Consider the following 20,301-nt stretch of genomic DNA (forward strand, 5'->3'; position numbering starts at 1 on the left):
TCGCCCCACGGGCCTTTCGCTGTGTTTTCTGTCCCCGGCCCAGCTGGGGAGGGGAGGGATGGAGCGGCCCGGGGGCACCGGCCTCCGGCCGCGGTCAGCCCGCCACAGTACTCCACGTAACACAGTCCTGAAACATATTCATACATTCAAACATGGTTACACTCTCTACTTCATTATCAGCTGACAGAAAAAGGAAGGCCAATGCACCAACTTTCTGAGCACCTGTGATGAAATTCAGAAAAAACACGGTTTTGTATTCACCTCTAAAGTGTTCATATAATAAGGTCATATTCACAGTAAGAGCCACTCTGGTCAGATCAAGGTCCCAGGTCGTGTTTCTGACAACTGGCAGATTGCTTTCGGAACAGTACGAGAACAAAGTGATTATAGAGTGATTCTTCTCTGGTTTTGGCAAACAGGAACTTCGGAGCCTCCTGAGCCAGAGTTTATAACTGGACAAGCACATACAATAGTTCAATGCACCTATCCCACCTTAGTATTGTCAATCGGTTTTTTTGAATGCATTTATACCGTTGTCCGTGATAGTATTCTGTAGCAGTGAGTTCCACAATATAATTGGGAGATATATGAAATAGTACTACCTCTCTTTCTGTAGAGCTCTCCTGCCTGATAGTTTAAACTCCATGCCCCTTAGTTTCTCTAGCGTGAAAAAAGCGAAAAAGCATTCCCTATTCATCTTCTCTACACCTTTCATGATTTTATAGATTTGTCATATTCCTTCCTCAGTCAACTATTTTCCAAGATGAAGAATCTTTGTCTAATCTTTTTTGTCTGAAAAACATTTCATGCCTGTGATCATCCTTGCAACCCTCTGTATTTTTTTTTTTAATTCTTCATATCCTTTTCGATACGGTGTCCAGACTCCATGCAGTGTTCAAGATGGGGGCCCACATAAGGAGTGGAATGATGATGTTTTTCTGTTTTGTTCTCAACACCTCGTAATTCCTAACATTCTATTTACTTTGAGGGTTTTTGACTGCCATTGAGCATTAACTGATGTTCTCTGAGATCTATTCACAATCACTCCAAGCTCTTTCCTGAGCTGTAATAGCTCATTTAGAGGCCACCATTGTGTTTACAGAGTGAGTTATTTTCCCCATAATTTCACATTTACCAGAATTGAATGTCATGTCATTTTATCATCCAGTCATTCAGCATCATGAAATAATTGCCCAACTCATCACAATCAGCTTTAGATTTAAGTATTCTAACTAATTTTAGGAAAAACAGCAAAGTTTGTTAACTTCTGTTAGTTCCTTTTTTCCTTTTATTTACAACTATGTCAGTGCAAGCCTTAATAACACCGCAATGGAAACAAATTATTGAATCTCTAAAATATGAACACTTTTTCGCCCTTTCAACCAATTATTAACTCCTAAGGGGACTCCCGCTTCCTGTGCTTTTTAAAAGCATTTGGTAAGCTTGTTGACAGTTCGTTGGACATCCACATGCTCTTTTACTGACAAGATCTTTTTTTTTAATGTGATCTCCAACTCCTTCAATGAATTCTAGTAGGTGTTTTGAAAAGAAACCTGTACTCACTTTCCCCCCCAATATATTATTTCCTCCTGATAACAGGAATCACTATGAATCACTCCTGGAGGCCTTTCCAAGACTGTTGCATTTACTCTTTTTCTGTTTCTCTGATGAAAATAGCTGATCAGCAGTAAGTTACATACTAGCTGGTTTTTCTGCAGCTTCCTATTTGACTTTTTACAGAACCCTGGGCATAAAAACCAAACACACTCCATCCTGGAATTTAGTTATTGTATGACATAGCAATTTGTTCTAAGATTTCCTCTACTGATATGTCAAATTTCAGACAGTTCCTCAGAATTACGTCCTGATAGTAATCAAGTGTGGAAACTGGACAAATATACTGGAAATAATCATGTTCAGTTTTCTTACTTGAGCTGACTATTCCTTTTGCACTTAGCTCATCTATCAGACTCATCAATTCTCTTTTATTATTCTTTACAACTTCAACAAGCTCTTCAAATTAATTTTTGGGTGATCTTACTGTAATTTTTTATGTAACTTGCCAGCATTTTTACTCATTTCTATTTTCCTTACATGCACAGGATTTAGTCTTGCTACAAGCTGCCTTATTACTTCTATTAGCCTCCTTAAGTAGTTTAAACTAGGTTTCTTTCTGTTGTTACTTGGGAGTCTGTCAGTGGTGATTTCAACATAGCTTTTTGACACCTTGAATTTTTCACCTTTTACATACATTGTTTCTTTTTTCTCATTTCTGTAGTTGTCTTCATAACCTATTGTTGACGGTACTTCCTACGCATAATAATCATTACTAAAGAATGGTGCTCATGCCTTGTGCCAAATTTTCCACACTGCTCACAATTAAACAGCTACGTATATTTTGTGAGTTCGTTCTTTCACAGAATCGCAGAATCATTAAGGTTAGAAAAGACCTTCAAGATCACCAGCCCCAGCCGTCAACCCAACACCCCCATGCCCACTAAACCATGTCCCGAAGTGCCACATCTACATGTTTTTTTAACACCTCCAGAGATGGTGACTCCACCACCTCCCTGGGCAGCCTGTGCCAATGCTTGACCACTCTCCCAGTGAAGACATTTTTCCCAATACCCAATCTAAACCTCCCCTGGTGCAACTTGAGGCCATTTCCTCTCGTCCTGTCGCTGGTTACTTGGGAGAAGAGACCAACACCCACCTCACCACAACCCCCTTTCAGGCAGTTGCAGAGAGCAATGAGGGCTCCCCTCAGCCTCCTCTTCTCCAGACTGAACACCCCCAGTTCCCTCAGCCGCTCCTCATCAGACTTGTGCTCCAGACCCCTCACCAGCTCCATTGCCCTTCTCTGGACACGCTCCAGCACCTCAACGTCCTTCTTGCAGTGAGGGGCCCAACACTGAACACAGGATTCGAGGTGCGGCCTCACCAGTGCCGAGTCCAGGGGCACGATCCCTGCCCTACTCCTGCTGGCCACACTAGTGCTGATACAGGCCAGGACGCTGGTGGCCTTCTTGGCCACCTGGGCACACTGCTGGCTCATGTTCAGCCGGCTGTCAGCCAGCACCCCCAGGTCTCTTTTCCGCCAGGCAGCTCTCCAGCCACTCCTCCCCAAGCCTGGAGCATTGTGTGGGGTTGTTGTGACCCAAGTGCAGGACTCGCCACTTGGCCTTATTAAACCTCATACAGTTGACCTCAGCCCATCGATCCAGCCTGTCCAGATCCCTCTGCAGAGCCCTCCTACCCTCCAACAGATTAACTCTCCCACCCAACTTGGTGTCATCTGCAAACTTACTGAGGGAGCACTCGATCCCCTCATCCAGATCATCAGTAAAGATATTGAACAAGACCGGCTCCAAAACTGAGCTGTGTGGAACACCGCTTGTGACCGGCCGCCAGCCGGATTTAATGCCATTCACTACGACTCTCTGGGCTTGGCTGTTCAGCCAGTTCTTTACCGCTTTGCTCCAAAATGCAATTAAATTACGACACTTTGCAGAAGCTGGAAGTAATACATTTGAGAATGGTTTCAATATACTACTGACAAACTGCATCAGCACATCAGTGCTTACTACATAATTTATAAATCTGCATAAACACAGATTAATTCAACAGTGGGAGCTAGACAGGACCATTCTTCTCCCAAGCCAGACACCCAAATCTCACAGCCATGCAGGCAAGTCACCACATGTGTGACAGAGGTGATGGAGGTGGTATAATACTTACTCCAAGTTGGCTCATCTTCAGTTTTTGAAGCTAATAGATCATTCTTAGTATTGCATTACTTGCATGCATATTCCTTTCTACAAAGTACGTTCAAAGAAAGTTCTATAGCCTCAAAATTCAGACACTTAAAGATTATAAATGACAGCTTCCTGGTTTGACAGGGAGAAGGTGACATGGCTTGAGGAAGTCTTTCGAAATATTAACTGTGTGGAACATGGATGTACTCCTTGGATCAAAACTTCCCCAACAAAGAAAACTAGCTGTGCAAAGAATTTACAGAGACCACGGCCAGCACTGCACCAGGCAGACTGCCACCATGAACCCAAGGCTTTTCTCTGTCTATACAGGGAAATCTGAAGTGGGGAAACTCTTTCCCAAGCAGTCTCAAGTCTTTGGGCATTGGCACCACCTACGTGGTTTAGCAGGCTGGGAGTGCAGAGGAGAGCTGCTGCTCGCCCTCCTACTGCTCCATGGAGGTCCTAGCACGGCTCCTTCTGCCCCAGTGAGGAGAAATGTCTCCTCCAAGTCAAAACTTGGCTGGGGAACCTTCATCAGTTCGGGCAAACTATCAAAACATTCCCTGAACACCACCACTTAGTGAATGGAAGTGGGAACTGTGAAACATTACAGAACTGTTAAAATAAAGGAAATTTCCTTCCTTAGCCCGAATGGGTTTTCCTTGACCGAATATGAAGGACAGAGAAGGCAGAGAACAAAAGTAAGGCAAAAGCTTCTCAAAGCCCCTAAGAATCCTTTATATAGTGATGGAAAACCCACACAGTGATGTCACATTACAGCCTCCCCTACACTCTCCACTACAGAATACAAAAATACCTGAACATCTTCATGGTATCACATGTATTTAAACACACTCTCATACATGTTCTTTGGGGAATGCTTCATCACTTCCAAGACTTGATCAATATTTTCACTAAACAACAGCAGCACCTTATATTACATACATGTTACAAGCTACTGAAAAACAGTGTTTTAAAAAAGATGCAAAGTAGTTTACTGAAACTTAATTTTAGTTTATTCCTCTGCCTGTAAAGACATGTTTGTTCCCTACACCCAGCTGCAGAGGTCTCAAAACATTCACAAATACTTTTCAAAAAGCTTACGATTCCTCTACCAAAACTACCACATTTTGAAAATTCTGGTATCTGGTAAGACAAAGAAAGTTCAGCTGGAGAAATCAAACACATGAGAAGTGATGTGGAACCATGTTTCCAGACACACGCACATGCTGCACGTGAAGGCAGTGTCCTGAGACAATGCCTTGCACAGAGCCTTGGCATACCTTGTCTTTATGTGAATACTGGATTGCAGGCTCTGCTTTTAACAGATCCAAACAATATCTTTGGGGAAAAAAAATTACACTTACTGGGAGAGTTACTTTCTTCAAGTGGCATTCTTTTTGCAGTAGTTCATAAACATATTTAGTAATAATCTGGAAGAGAAAAAAAGGATAAAAAGAAATGCAAACAGATGTTAAACCACTTACAGTAATGACATATCGAGGCAGACAACTTAAAGGCTAGCTGGTTGAACTACTAACCACTTGTATATGTTTTGTCACTTATCTGAATTCTTTACTATACTGCTCATTATAGATCTTGGAGCTTTACACAAAGAGGTCCCCCCTGTCCCTCAGAAAAGGCTGCTTGCTGGTACAAAGAAACTGTTAAATGTACCTGTGAATCCATCACGTGCTGCTGTGTGAATAATTATGTACCTCAAAACTAAGGATTAAAACCAATTAATACATACTCAGGGGTACAAGAAAGGCTCTCTTTTGCAAAGAAATACTTTAAAAGCATTTTTTCCATAAGCAGGACTCCTGAAACCCTCTCCCCTGCAGGTTCACTTCATGAGCTACATGGAGAGCAGATCTTTAGCCACCCTCAGCACAAGTTGCCTTGCCATTTCTATTCACTGAACAGGGGAGGGATGGGTCAAAGGTTTCTAAACAGAAGAAAAACCCTGACTGATTCCCCACTGTGGGGGAGTTTAAGTCTCTTGTCTCCATGTAGAAATAAAATTGAAATTTCAGACCTGAAACAAAAGGAATTATTTCAAAGAGCAACCAAAAAAAATCAACCTAGTCACAACGAAAGACTTGCCATCTTAAATGTAGCAAAGTTGTTCACATTTCAAAGGCTTGCCTAATATCTAGGGAAATTTTTTTCCACCTTTATATATTCTAAGAAAAATGGAGATGCAGATGTAAGAACTTTCTAACTATTATTAATTTGGGAATTGAGCTGAGGAACAAACTAAAGCACTTTGTCCATATGGGGCTGTAAAAACAGTTCAGAAGTAACTGCCTGGATTTCACTGGCTACAGTCTAAAAAAAAAAAAAAAAAGAAAAAAGAGAAAATTAAAGAGTAAAAAAAGTGCCCATTAAGAGCCTCAAAGGGTGACTGCCTTCCCTTTAAAGCTTGGGGAACTATGTTTAAATTCCAGGCAGGACAAGACCTAAGTCCCAAAATATTAATCCAAGAATATCTGGGTACAAACCCAGCTGGTGTTCTTTAGTCCAACCCCTCAAGGCCACAATTACAGCCATTTGAACCCACAGCATATTAAGCCACAACAGAAATGTCGCTGTAACAAAGCTCTCAAGTGATGGCATCTTAACAACACACTATGAACTGAGCAAGTAGGAGCCAGGGTATCATAAACTTCAATTTTAATTTTCCAAATGCACAATTACCAAATAAAGTTGCAATGAAGTCCAAAAGTTTTCATTATGTACATGTGAGCAAATACAATATGCAAACTTTTGGAACACATTTGAACAAATTAGAGGTACTGATGAAAGCCAATTAAAAATGTTGGCACGTGCCCCTCCCTTCCTTTCACAAAACCCCAGAATCTTTATTAGGATTATGTGAATTCTTTGCTACCCTGCTCAAATATGTTTATTGATAGAATTATGTTCAAAAAACTTTATGGTTTTAAAGAAAAATCAGTCTTACTGAATATTACTATCTACAGGGAAACTGCATTTGGAGAAGGAATTTAGCTGTGAGCGATGAGTTGATTTAAGACATGTTTATCCCCAAAGCAGTATGTTAGGAACATGCATACAGTGTAATTTTACCTTCAGGGCCAAACTTTTTATGGTTCACCGAAATCAAGTTCAGTGTAATGCCAACAAGTGAAGCAGTTAAGTTCCTGCAGCCTCAGATGCTGATGCTGTACAGACATTAAAATGAGTATAATGATAAAATGGCCTCAAACATAGAAATTTTATTTTTCATTCTAAATCCAGGCATCTACTAACCATCAAAATCACTAAACGAACACTTGGAAGAGAAAAAAATTGCTATGAAGAAAATGTATTTTAGACACCACTTGCAAAAATCTACCCTTTTTTGCAGCTGCTTGTTTGTATTTGTTTCTTCTGTTCTCTCTCATCTATTTAGACTGTGATGTCTTCAGGGCAGAAGTAAACCTTTACTCATTTTTCCACAGCCTGGCTCAATGGAGCTCTGATCCTAACTGGGTCTTTATGCAGTACTCTAATATAATAAATAGTGATATCAGCCTTAAAAATGGGACTGTTAAATCAGTAGAGCACTCTCATACAGCAAAGATTCAACCTAATGAATGCTTTTAATAAGAGCAAACATGAAGAAAGATACAGCAGGTTGGAATCTCAGATGCAAAGTGTGAGATTATGGTCCTCAGGCAGCTCAGCACTTGGATGGTCTTCCATGGCCCAGACAGCCTTGAGGAAAAAATGCTGTAAACTGCCCCAGTATATATAGGACCACAAGAGGGGGTTTTTTGGCAGCAGCAGATCAACAAGTTCCGGGATATCCTAGCAATGGCTGGTATGCTATCAGCTTTAAAGGATGGAAGGTAATACACAAAATTTCTTGAAATAGCATCAAAGCCCAAAATTTCTGAGGTTTGAAAACATCATCATAATGGCCAGGTTTCCTGCACCTGGAAAATCTAGCAAAATCCTGTCCTACCTATGAATATGGCTGCAAGTACTGAAAATGCTACAAATCTAACATTACTTTTGGAATTTTATGCTTTAAATTACTTCTTGTGATTTCATGGCCGATCTGTAATTTTGGAAAACTAACTTTTAAAATATCTTTCCCATAGGCATTAAAAAGAAAAGGGAACTGTGCTATATTATTTATATAGCACTAATTAGACTTACTATTACAAATCTATACAATTTAAATAGCTACATCTTCTTTAAGTAGTAGTATTAGCTTGTGTATGCTGGTATTTTTTCTTTAAGATCTGAGAACTGTTGTAGGATGTTGAAAAGTGTCTTGTGACTTCTTGCATGAGAAGGTGAGTATGGGTATGCTCTATGAACTCTCCTGGGCTACTCATTGATTGCTGGTGGTCATATGATTGCTCATGACCACAGGTATTTAGTGACAGAGGCTGTTCAATTCAGTCCAGTGTTAATAACTCATCTGGAACTATCAAGCAACAAATTGTCCAGTAGAAGCCACTCTCAAGGCAAACTGTAACACTTGCCCTACTCATGTTATCCATACTAACCTGGGATAGTTATGCTTTTTCTAAAGCTCTTGCAACTCATAAGGTGTGCCAACACTGCAAGCAGCATGCTGCATAGTAATGCAAGGTGATAAGGTTGCTGGTGAGCAGGCAGCACCATGTCTGAGATGGGAAAGGAAAAAGAACCAATAGTAAGGCTGGCCCAAAGTGTGCGAAATTCATTGCCTGATCAATGGAGGAAAAACATGGTAGTTCTGTACTTCTTGTACGAGACACTGGAAAATTCAACGCTATTCTACAGTATCTCTGCTCTTCATTCACTTCCAAGTACAAGCTATCAGGAAGACACATCCCAAATAGTGAAAGTATCTGAACCAAGTACCATCAAGGTGTTCTCATTGCCTGCTCTAAGAACTAGGGAAAAAAACTCTAACCCAAACAAATTCTATGCCTCTCATCATCTATTTGGATAGCAAGGGAGAAATCCTTTCCAACCACAAAAAGGTCCTTAGCCTAACACTCCCCCCCTGCTCTGCCACTGGTTGTATTCAAACTGTGGGATAGGAGAAACTTTCTTCCCAGCACGAAGTGGTCCTCTTTGGAAGGAAACTAAATGGCTTATATGTCACAGTCTGCTCTTGGTGAGCTCAGGAGCCAGTGTCTGCTTTCTGTAAGCCTGAGGATCTTGGGCCCTAAATGAAGTCACTGCTTTTCTTACTTTTGTTGGACTAGAAAAATTCCTGGAATGAAGGCTGATGACAGCAGGGACCACAGCTGAATGGAACATGTCCTGAACAGTAATAACAGTTTTTAACATCCTGGGCATATTAAAAACACAAATACCTAATGTCTGCTACCTTTTTCTTGTTAGTTTTCCTTCATCTACTGTGGACAACGTTGAGAGCAGTATTACATATGGTTCAGGACAGGAACCAAACTTCAGTGCTCACAACTGCCCTTGTGAGGAGCTTAAAACAGTCAGTCTTCTGACTTATGTTGTATATAACAGTGTGAATACCTCCAGAATTTTTCAATTTCAACACTTTTCAAAGTGCTGGTGGCCCCAAATATGACATCTGCAATGTTGAATAGGGTAAGTGGGGGATAAATCTATGTCTTGAACAGTGATCCTTCATATGGATCCAGAACATAACCTATTTTAATTACAGAGAAATTAAATTTGATGGCTTTGATAAAAAGCAAAAAGGATAGAGACAGAAAAGACCACAGAAAGAAAAGGTAAACACATTATGTTATGGCAGAGCTGAAATGTTGCACTTGCACTGCTGAATATTCTGCACAATGGTGGCCAGGACTATAATGCTGCATGCAGTCTGCAGAAGAAAACTGAAACTCCAGGTGGAAACACAGTTCTGGTACACAAAACTCTAGTACACATTAACTGGTAAGGTCCTGGCTTCACATGACTTGTGTTCTTTTAAGATTATATTGTTCATATAGAAGACTCTTTTCAGGACTGTTTTCAATTACCAAAAAGTATTGAAAAATTCTGTTAGCATAATTCTTAAGATCTTTGCAATACACCATCCTAAAGCTACATGATCGAAAGATCAATACTTGCATACAACTATGTGAAAAGAGAAAGTAAAGACTAAGAACCGTCAAGACCAACATGTTTAAAGTTGCAAATATCTTGAAGGTACTAAAGCCTAAACATAAGTGGAGACAAGTAACAAAAAGACTCTTCAATGCACTAAGTATTGGAAGTCTTTAAACAGCAAAAGTCTGGAAAAGAGGACAACCAAAAGCATGCCCACAAAGCAAGGAGGCAACTTCAAAATAACTCAGTTTAAAATAACATACCCCCATTTCAAGTCTGTAAAAAACTGAAAGAAGCCTTGTAACACATACCAAAAATGTCAGGAACCAGCCTGGCACACAGGAAGAGCAGAACTGCAGCTGACCCACTGGTGAACTTTTTCATAACAAGTGATAGCCAGGTAGAGACAACAGATCACAACTCAATGACTTGTTTCATAACACCTACATCCTAATCCAAAGGAGCTGCTTCAGTACATACCACATCAAAAACCATGCTGGGATGCAGTGAAGTGCACTGAACCTTGCTCATCGAGCCCTCCCCGCTCCCTGCTGTGCTTTACAACCCAAGTCCTCTGAATTCTCTTTTTTTCCCTGAGTATGCTCCCACTTTCAAAACCAACCACAGGTAACTTTACCCACCACCAGACTATGTGTACGAAGGGAACAGCAAACCCACTGCGGGGGGAGGGGAAGAAAAAGATAAACTGCTCAAACTTGCAAAGAGTTTTCTCAAGAGTGAATTCTCTGCTAAAAACATATTAAAGAAATGGCATAGGCCTGTGTGATTTGTGGCCTTTTGCTTCTAAACTGGCACCTATCAGTAGTCACTGGAAATCATTACCATGCAACGAATGTTCATGGATTCACCACAGATGTGAGCAACCCTTCAGTTAGCGCAAACCACAAAGTCTCTTTGAAGACAATCAAATGCCACATGTCCCTCTCTTCTCCCATATGTGCATCCCGCATGACCAATACGTCAACAACCCTGTCAAATGGTTGGTGTAGGGTTAACACATGATAAAGAATAAAGCACATGTGTGTGACATGACAAAGGATAAAGCACATGCGAGCAGTTGACTCTGCAGACCACTCACGTGAGAGGATGGATTACAAGACCTTGGAGAAAGGATAAGGGAGTACAAGCTGTTAACCCAAGTTGTCCACACCATTGCCTGCTCCTACACACTTCTAAGCAGATTTCTGGGGAAAAAAGGAAACGGAACGAGTTACCAGTTAAATATATTCTTCTGGTGAAGCAGATCCAGCTGGATGCATCTGAGATTTCCCACATCATGTTCCTCATTCACAGCTATTCAAAACACAAACAGAACCCCATCACCACCACTACTACTGTTGTTACCACTTTTCACTACTCCAAGGACTAAATGCGAATGGAGACAGAACTACTCTCCCAAAGTTAACAGAGGCTACTTCCCATCAGGAGTGAGATGTGTTGGCAACGATAGACTCGCTCAGTGGATAGGAGGCTTCTGCCTCTGAAGATGTCAACTTGTGAAACACCACTCCTTAAACACCTTATCAGATCACTTGTTTTCATTAATTTTTAAAGACAGTTCTTAAAGTACATGAAAGTGGAACAGCAAGAAAATCTAATGGCAATAATTTTGCTAGCAAGTTTTTATCAGTAGCCAGATTTTTTAGAATAATATAGATATGACATTTAAAATTAAGGAGACTGTAGCTAATAGAACAGGTGTGATGGCACTTTTCTTCTTGCTTGACTTCCTGGTTTTTCGTAAGTCGTATCATAAAAAGGGTCAGTACATTATTACTGTCATTAGTAGTTTATTATTCCTCTATTAACCTTATGAGTTAACTATACTTTACCCTCAGTTTAATCTCCTAAATAAATATTACAGGAAAAAAGACAAAAGAGAAGAGAAAAAATTACTGTTAAAAATGTTAGTGAAAAAGACTTGCTCAGAAACCATTGACGTCTGACCATCTCTACCTTCTACAGTAATTCGTTCAGATATAATTTGCTATGCTTTGAACTGAGGTAAAAAAAAATGCAAAGTTTTTTTATTTTTCTTTAGAGAATGTAGAAACAGTTCAACCTTTGGTTCACTTGTCAATTCCCACCCTGTGACAGAACTGCACTTAAAATGTGTAACAGCTGAACATTACCAATTCGCCTGACAAATCCACATATAGACCAAAATCAACCTCATTTGCCTTTGTGTTCTTTTTTCCTAAAGTAGCATGTTTGACTTGACTTCACACAGTACAGCAAGAGATTCATCACCAACTCCCCAGATCTCTCAAATGCTTTCAACTATCAATTCAGACCTGACATAACAAGTTACAACCTCTTGAATTTAACTTCCTCAAAAAATGGATCTTTCACAGGCACAGAAAGCATACAATTTTCAAATAATTTAAATTCAGCCTAAGAGATTAGGCCCTTCAGCACTACTAGTATTTTCTAAGAACTTCAAGGCAGCGTACACAGGTTGGAGGCTTTATCACTAATCTTAAAAATAAACAGGTATAAACCACTAGAAGCAATGCTATTACAAGTAATAGACTTTCTTGTTTTATAAGATTTGTCTCCTCACTGGTAATAAGCACTTTAATACAAAAAGAGAAAATGAGCACGACAAGGAAACAATCTTAACAGACAGTAGTCTACCCACAACTTTTTTCCTCTTAGCAGTGTAAGAGCGCTAATGGTCAGTGAAATAAATGCAAAATGAATTCCAAGCGACTGCTCTGCGGCAAATCTCAAGTGGTGGGACTGACCTGAGGCTTGCTTCTGTGGCTGCCATAGCCTTGGTTGAATGAGCTTTATTTTGACCCTCAAGTGACAAATCTGCCAATAAGTAACAATGAGAGATGCAAAGGAACTTTCTGACATACTGCTTTTGGACACAGACTTACCTAAGAACTGGGACAAACAAAAAAATCCACCATCGCTATGCCAGAACAAAAAATGCTAAAAGCTGAATGGACGTTCTAAAGGCTCTGTTCACTGCAAGCAAAAAAAAAAAAAAAAGAAAAAAAAAAAAGAAAAAAAAAAAAAAATCAATGGCATTTTGAAAATCCACAAAAGACCTCACTTGGATTATAGTGTGGGAGAACAATTCATTAAGATGGAATTGACATTACCTCTGAGGGATTTCTCACGTTTTCTACTGAAAGCAATTCAATTCAATCTTAACACATGGGTATGATATTCTGGATTCTGAGTTGACTGATCACAAATAGGATCTCAAGATCTTTTGAGAGAAGTAAATGAAAAACAACAGGGATTTGTCATGAATGCAGCACACACTGTTGATGTGATTTGACCCAATGTTTTGTTACATGGTCTTTGCTGACACCTGTTGGTTTATTTTTTGTTTTTCATTTTTCTTTTTTTTCTTTCTAAGAAAAGCATCTCTAATTTTAGAAGTTGCTTGACAATTCTTTGACTTCAGAGAAGGCTTAATTACATAGGCATCTTATGAAAATTCTCAATTCTTTTTAAATATACATACATAGACATATACATATATATGTATTAAGCAGAAGCTTCAATCAAGCACCTTGTGCTAAAAGCAATTAAAGATCAGCAGAAAGCATGACCTCTATCCCCAAGCTGAGATAAGAAACAAAAGGATGAAAAGGTTGCAAAACAAAGAAGGAAACTAAAAAAAAAACCCAGAAACAAATAACAGAGGAAGAAATATAAATGAGGCTTATAAACATGTTTTAATATTCCAATTCAAGAACTAAAACTTAGGAATATCATCTTTAAATGTTGTATTAGAGATAAGTTATGAAAAGGGATCTGGAAGAAAGAACAGTAGCAGTTTTGATTATTCCAACTATTAGTGAAAAAAATGTAGTTTAGGTGGAAAGGTGGTGCTATGCAATTTTGAAAGGTTAAAAATCCATGCCAAACCCAACTGACATATCAGATTAACATAGTTAAAGCATACCAGCTTTTGTAGTCACAGACAAAAAAGTCAGTGATGTGTCAAGCATCTCATTTTGCCACCTTTGATTCCTCAGCAGAAATGACCAGATAAATATTCACAGATGGACTGAAGGCTTAATTTTATGTAAATCCAGAGCAGAACTCAAATTAACACCTTCTTTCCACAGAAAGATGTCTTAACCATTTTGCCACCATGCTCCAGAACAGTAGTAGGTCAAAATAAATTGGATTTACATAAATTTAGCTGAAAAGGGCCATGGCACTGACCGTAAGCAGCATTTCTTTTTTTCTCTTCTTGGCACAAATAGTAGTTGATACCCCCAGGAACACAAGTCACAAAAATGTTTACAGTTTCGCTATGAAATAATACCTGCACCTCTTTTCAATAGGTCAAAATAACCAAATAGATCTCACTGGGGTCGTTAACTCATCATATAGTTAAGCAGCAAGCTCAGGACCCTCACTTGCTTTGAGTGACTGACAAAAGCAGCAGTTAATTTCTAATAGAAAAGCTTTCTCCTTTTCTAGTCTATGGAAACTTCCCCTTAAGGAGAGAAAAACATGCCCTGAAGGCACTGTCTCTTCTGGGGGTATCAAGTGAAGGTTAAGACAACACCTTGGACATTGATGAACCTTTTTCGACTCTTTTTCCTCACCGTTTCTCAAGAAAATATTTCCTTTTTCTTTGCAACATGATTGAGCCCATCTAACCTAGCCTTGTGTTCTGCTGGCAGGCAAACTCAAAGACAGAGCAAGCTACAAAAAACTCCAGGTACAGCAAATGACAGGAGGACTTCTGACCAAGAGGTAAGGAAGATTGCTTCATAGGTGACAAGCAAAATCTTGACACTTTCGCTCTTGTATAATATACAGGAAACCATTTAATTTAACTAGTAAATAAATTATTATTTAAAATGTCTTCATTAAATCAAATTTAGAAACATTAATTTATGGGTTTTTTCCTACTTTGTTTTTAAAACAATCCTATGAGAAATAAATATTCTTGGTAACTGAGGTGTGCAAAATCAACTTCATAGTCCTTTACAATTTCAGTTATAATAAGAGGGCAATATGTAAGAATACTGGTAGTTGCTCATGAATATTTATGTTGATGTCAAAAAAGCATAGCAGATCCTTTCTTCCAATAAAATTATGACTGAAAAACTAATGTAGCCAATCATGCAGCACACACATGTCCAAAGACAGCACATCAGTGTAGTACATCTCATTAAGCTATGTGGGCACAAGTATCTGTAGAAGATGAAAACCAGCTAATAGTGAAGCTCTGTACACTACAATTTACTGTGTTTTAATGCATTTTACGTAAATACTTCATTTGGGAAGGAATCACATCTTTCTCAGTCCAACCACCAAGATACAGTCCAACTGCACATAGAATTGCTTCACATTACAATTACGGAGGATCACAACAATTCATGATTTCATGCAAACTTCAAATATTAACTTATGTCTTTGAGCTTCTACTGAATACAAATATGGTGAAAAGAAAAGCGTTTTTTTGTCAAGTTGGATGTTTAGCAAGCTCTAATGGAAATTTTGCATTACAACAGTGTAATACTTTGTTTGTCCAATTAATTAAACAATTATATCTAGAAAGTCTGTGATGCTATGAAAGCAGAAAATACTGTGCAAAAGCCTGTTCTGATGTCCATTTGTAAACCACGTGACCAGGATTGGTTCATGATCATGTTGGTGTTTGCCAGTTTTTCAACAGAAGTTTGCATGATGGGATCCTTTCCTCTTTTGGAGGGGTGGGGCACGTGGCAGAATAGCCATGTTTTATTAGACGAGAGGTTCAACACTGGAGTTATCAGTAACAAAAATATCCAGTAGGAAGTAATGACAATTCCTACTGAACAATGATATCAAAATATTGCCTGAAAAAAGAAACTTCTTCCTAACATCTAGTTTCTGTAATTTTTATAGTTTTTCATAGAAACATTAAGTAGGCAATTTTATGGCCTAAATGCAGACAAAGAAAATGGACATCAGCAACAGTGTGCAGCATGCTTGTGTGCAATTTATAATTATACCACAGCTGCAGAGTTCTGTGCAGAGTTCTGTATTATAAACTAGGAAGACACATGAAAGATGTTTTAAATTCTTATATATCAGATAAAATAAAGTGAACACAAATAACACTCAAGAGAATAAAATTAAAAGGTGAGACCAGGAATCAGACAGATTTTTGCCTAAAAGCAACCTGTTCTATGACAAGAGAATTTGGTACGATTATCTCTATGCCATGAGAACAGAGCAGAGAATCTGCCTTGAGGATGACCTGTGCTCCACCAAATACAAAACTGTATTTATTTCTCTATGCAGTATGCAGTGCTGTAATCACACACCGTGAGCATCTTCATCACCATTGCTACTGTCAGTGAATAATCTGGGCAATGGGCACACAGACCGATGGGCGCTCCCTTTTTGTTCTGCTTGAGGCCTAATCCAGACAGAAGAGGCAGGAGGGGACCGGTATGTCATCACAGAGATTGGCAGCAAGCAGGCTGACACATGACAAGTCGCCACATTACCATCTACAGTTTGCCTACAGTCACTTTTTCCACGGTCTTCCTTTTCCACTTTCCCCTTCTAAAAAATGAGACTGAGTTGTAAATGTGGGACCACGTTTTGGCCAGTCTTCACAAGGCTGAGCTCCTGGGCACTTCATCACACACAACAGCAGGTCCCACTGCATTCATGACCCAGGCTTGGGAAGCTGCTCTTGTGGACTCTTCCTGCATCCAGGAGAAGAGGAGCCTGTAGAGAGCAAGCTGCTGCTGCAGAAGGCACCGGGAGCTCCTGACAGCACCCACAGCACAGGCAGACAGCAACCTACAGCTTGCCACGAGAATCCCATTTTTGTCCCCTAATTGATGGCAGAGACCAAGCCTTTTCTTGAGTTAATGAAATGGAAGCTTTTGAGTTTTTTAAACAGCAAAATGCCTCCACTGATACTGGAAACAATTACTGCTGCTCTTTTTGATAGTCAGCCAAATAATCTGTTTTTGGCTGGGTTGAGGGGAAATGAATATTGTGGCTTCTCCTGCTATTTGTGCTGCTGGCTAATGTGCCTTATTTTCCCAACACGATATTCGTAAAATTATGAGTTGTAATGAAGGATCAAGAACATATGCATTCCTGAATACTGGAAATCAGCCCCAAATTATGTTACTACAATCTAAGTTAGGACCCTTTCTGTTAGTGAATGTAGCCTGTAAAAAAAAATCTTTATTAAATGGTACTAAAAATCTGCATCAACCTTCACTTCCCACTTGTATTCACCTTATGATTTACTTCATTTCTGTTCACTTTACTCATATTATCTCCAGGGTTACAGGCTATTTTTATGTCAAAAATTATTAGTAGGTCATTTAATACTGCAGTCAAATGAATTCTGCTTTCTAATGTATCTGACAATATCCTCAACTGGTTTCCTGTGGAGATAGAAAGGTAAAGTCCAAGAAATTTATTAACACAAGAATATAGTGAGCATTTCACGAGAGATTCTAACTTGCTAAAAGACAGAAGAAGAAAAGATATTTTAAAATTCTTAGGCAAATTGTGAACCGAAATCAGATTTGTTTTACAGAAAGATCAACAGACACGATCTTATGGATTTACTTTGGAATTACCCAATCATACTGTGTCTGTATAAAAAAAATTGTTTCAGAAGGAAATATTCATGATATATTTTATTACTTTGCAGTTTTAGCTTACTGATGTAGAACTGACCAAACCTGAAGACATATACTTGCAACTCAGTATGCACCTTGATCATTTCCACAAGCTGATTTCAATATATCCACTGTGAAAATTATTTTATCTACCTACAACCATAAACATCTGGAAATAATTTGCAATACTAGACATCACCGTGACCAAAAGCATTGAATCATGCTGACATCTGCAAGGACCGATCAGACCTCTCACTTCATGACTAAGCCTGGCGTGGTTCCTAGCAAAGTAGCATCCAATGCTCTCTGACATTCCCAAAAAACTTAAGTGAGAAGACGTGTGACACTGTAAACTGAATAGCAGATTGAAAGCCAAGACAAATGAGAGCTCTGTTCCGGGCTGACTGCTATGGGTACAAGCTCATGTTATCAAACAAGCTGTTTCCTTTTCTGTTATAAATTAATCCCAAGGCACACACTCTCTTAAAATGCACTTTTCTAATCACAATGGAGTTGAGAGGGGTATACACGCTATCAGGTAATAGTTGTTCAAGTGTGTCATGTCACACGTCTTGAGAAATCGGTTGGTGGAAGGCAATATGTACTCTGGAACTGAAACCTTGAATAACAGAGGAATCTGGGAGCAGCAGGCAGGATCCACACCGTCAGCAACACTTAACAGAACCATAGCTTTGGTATGGCAAGCAACAGTTCTTTCCTCTTTGAGTCTATGTCACGTTCTGACTGTAGCAGTCTAACATTCAGTACCCTTCCTGAACAACCAGTTGACAGTTGTGTAATGTTCATTGTGCTCCTTCTGAAGTTTTCATACTGTACTTCACAAAACTTCAGTGAATCATCACATCTGACCACCTTAAAAAACTTGGAAACCAGCACATTTTCTCCCTTAGATGACAGCTTCACAGCCATACGAGCCTAACCCCATCTACCATGATCATTCCTCTCACACTTCACAGCAGCTAGTTTTAGCTAGGGTCTCCTGTCCACCACTCCACCACTGCAGTATGCAGATAGAGCTCTGTAGCAACCATTCACGGTTAGGGTGTTCCTGCTTAAAGGCAGTCTCCAATTTTTTAATTGATCAGCCTGATACAGATTTGAAGCTCTCATGCTTTGAGCAGGGGAGTTGACTGATGTATCCCCAGGGATGCAACCAAAATTATTCTGTGATTCTAACATGATAACCAATACTACCTCTAAACATACCCAAGATATCTATGCCACCTTGTTCTGGTTTTGGCTGGGATAGAGTTAAATTTCTTCATTGCAGCTTGTATGGGGCTATATTTTTGATTTGAGATGAAAACAGTGTTGATCACACAGGGCTGTTTTAGTTACTGCTGAGCAGTGCTTACACAGTGTCAAGGCCTTTTCTGCTTCTCACCCTGTCCCACCAGCAAGGAGGCCAGGGGCGGCACGGGAAGCTGGGAGGGGGCACAGCTGGGATAGCTGACCCCAACTGACCAAAGGGATATTCCAAGACCATACAACATTATGCTCAGCAATAAAAGCTGAGGGAAGAAGGAGGAAGGGGGTGGATGTTTGGAGTTTTCTTCCAACAAGGCGTTTGTCTTCCCAAGTCACTGTTATGTGTGATGGAGCCCCGCTATCCTGCAGATGGCTGAACACCTGCCTGCAGGTATACAGGCATAAATGTCTTCAACTGTACCAAACTCTAGAATGCATAATTTCTGACTGCTTAAGGAGAACGTGCATCCCCTCTAAAGATGAACCAGGTAGGTTTCTCCACCGCTCACAAAGATCTCTCTTGTAAGACACATCAGATGTAAATGGAAAAAAGACATTGCCCCTTTTCATATTAATGGGTTTAGTCACAGGTAAATTCTTGAAGCCCTTTGCTTTTGTAAGTGTTATGCCCACATGGATATCTAGAACAGAAAAATACGGTCTTCAGCCATCACTGTAATACCTCATGCCAGCATGAGCTTCACAAGTACAAGTGTGTATGGCTCACAATGATCAATCTTGCCCATACATATGACAGAGAGACTTGCTTCTGTTCTTCTGCACTTGATTCAGGTAGATAGCACACGTGATTTACTGTACTTAAATTTTAGAAATGCATGTTATCAAGTCATTTGGCTGGCAGAAAGCCCAAAAAGGCACATTCACTACACTGACAGCTGTAATCCTCAACTTACCATCAAAAGTAATGACAAACTACTGTAACACTGGAAAAGGACCCACGAGTTCTGCTATATCTTGGGCGGTTATTTAAATGATATTCTGGCCATTGACATCTTTTACACGTGTTGACTTTGAGGGTAGTTCCCTTCACAGAAATAGCAACATTTGTACACATGTGCATATAGATGTACACATACTGAAGGAGCTCAGTGTGCATCTCCTGAGCATTGAGTATGCTGGGTACACTATTTTCCAGTGAACAGTTTGACTTCTGTGAAAAGCATACTCTTTCTGCAAAAAAATGCCAAATCCCTCCCTCAATGAAAGATCTATGACGCTGAAGAAAAACCACAAAGAACTTGTGCAACTATCCGCATTGTGTCCTGACATCTTTGACACTTCATTCTGCCTCAACAAAAGCAATTCCTATCCTAGAGTGTCATCGTTTCTATTTTGCTGACAGCCATTTTAGCATTATTCCCCACCTCCATGGCTACCTGCAATTTCATACAGGTTTTAAACTAGTACAAAGAACAACATTTGTTTTAAAACTCAGAAGTTAAGCACCTCCATAAGTCAGCAGGAACAGAAATGTTCACTTCAAAAATTTGATGTGCATTTCCACATTATCAAATAAAGTAGGATTAAAAAGTTGTTTCAACAAAAATGATAAAAAACCAAACTTTTTT

The 20,301-nt window shown here is 39.5% G+C and overlaps 1 protein-coding gene across 2 annotated transcripts in view; it reads right to left on the bottom strand.

Moving 5' to 3' along the window:
- ARB2A (ARB2 cotranscriptional regulator A) overlaps nucleotides 1-20,301 on the bottom strand; it is a gene marked incomplete at both ends in the record, with an annotated part of 249,791 nt that overhangs the window by 213,760 nt on the left and 15,730 nt on the right. For both annotated transcript variants that reach the window (XM_082013150.1, XM_082013151.1), the window contains one exon: nucleotides 5,123-5,188. In XM_082013150.1, coding sequence (XP_081869276.1) covers nucleotides 5,123-5,188 — 66 coding nt within the window. The remainder of the gene's footprint in view (nucleotides 1-5,122; nucleotides 5,189-20,301) is intronic.

The sequence above is a fragment of the Phaethon aethereus genome (genome assembly GCF_964289735.1).
Source record: "Phaethon aethereus genome assembly, chromosome: Z".
NCBI classification, from domain to species: domain Eukaryota; kingdom Metazoa; phylum Chordata; class Aves; order Phaethontiformes; family Phaethontidae; genus Phaethon; species Phaethon aethereus.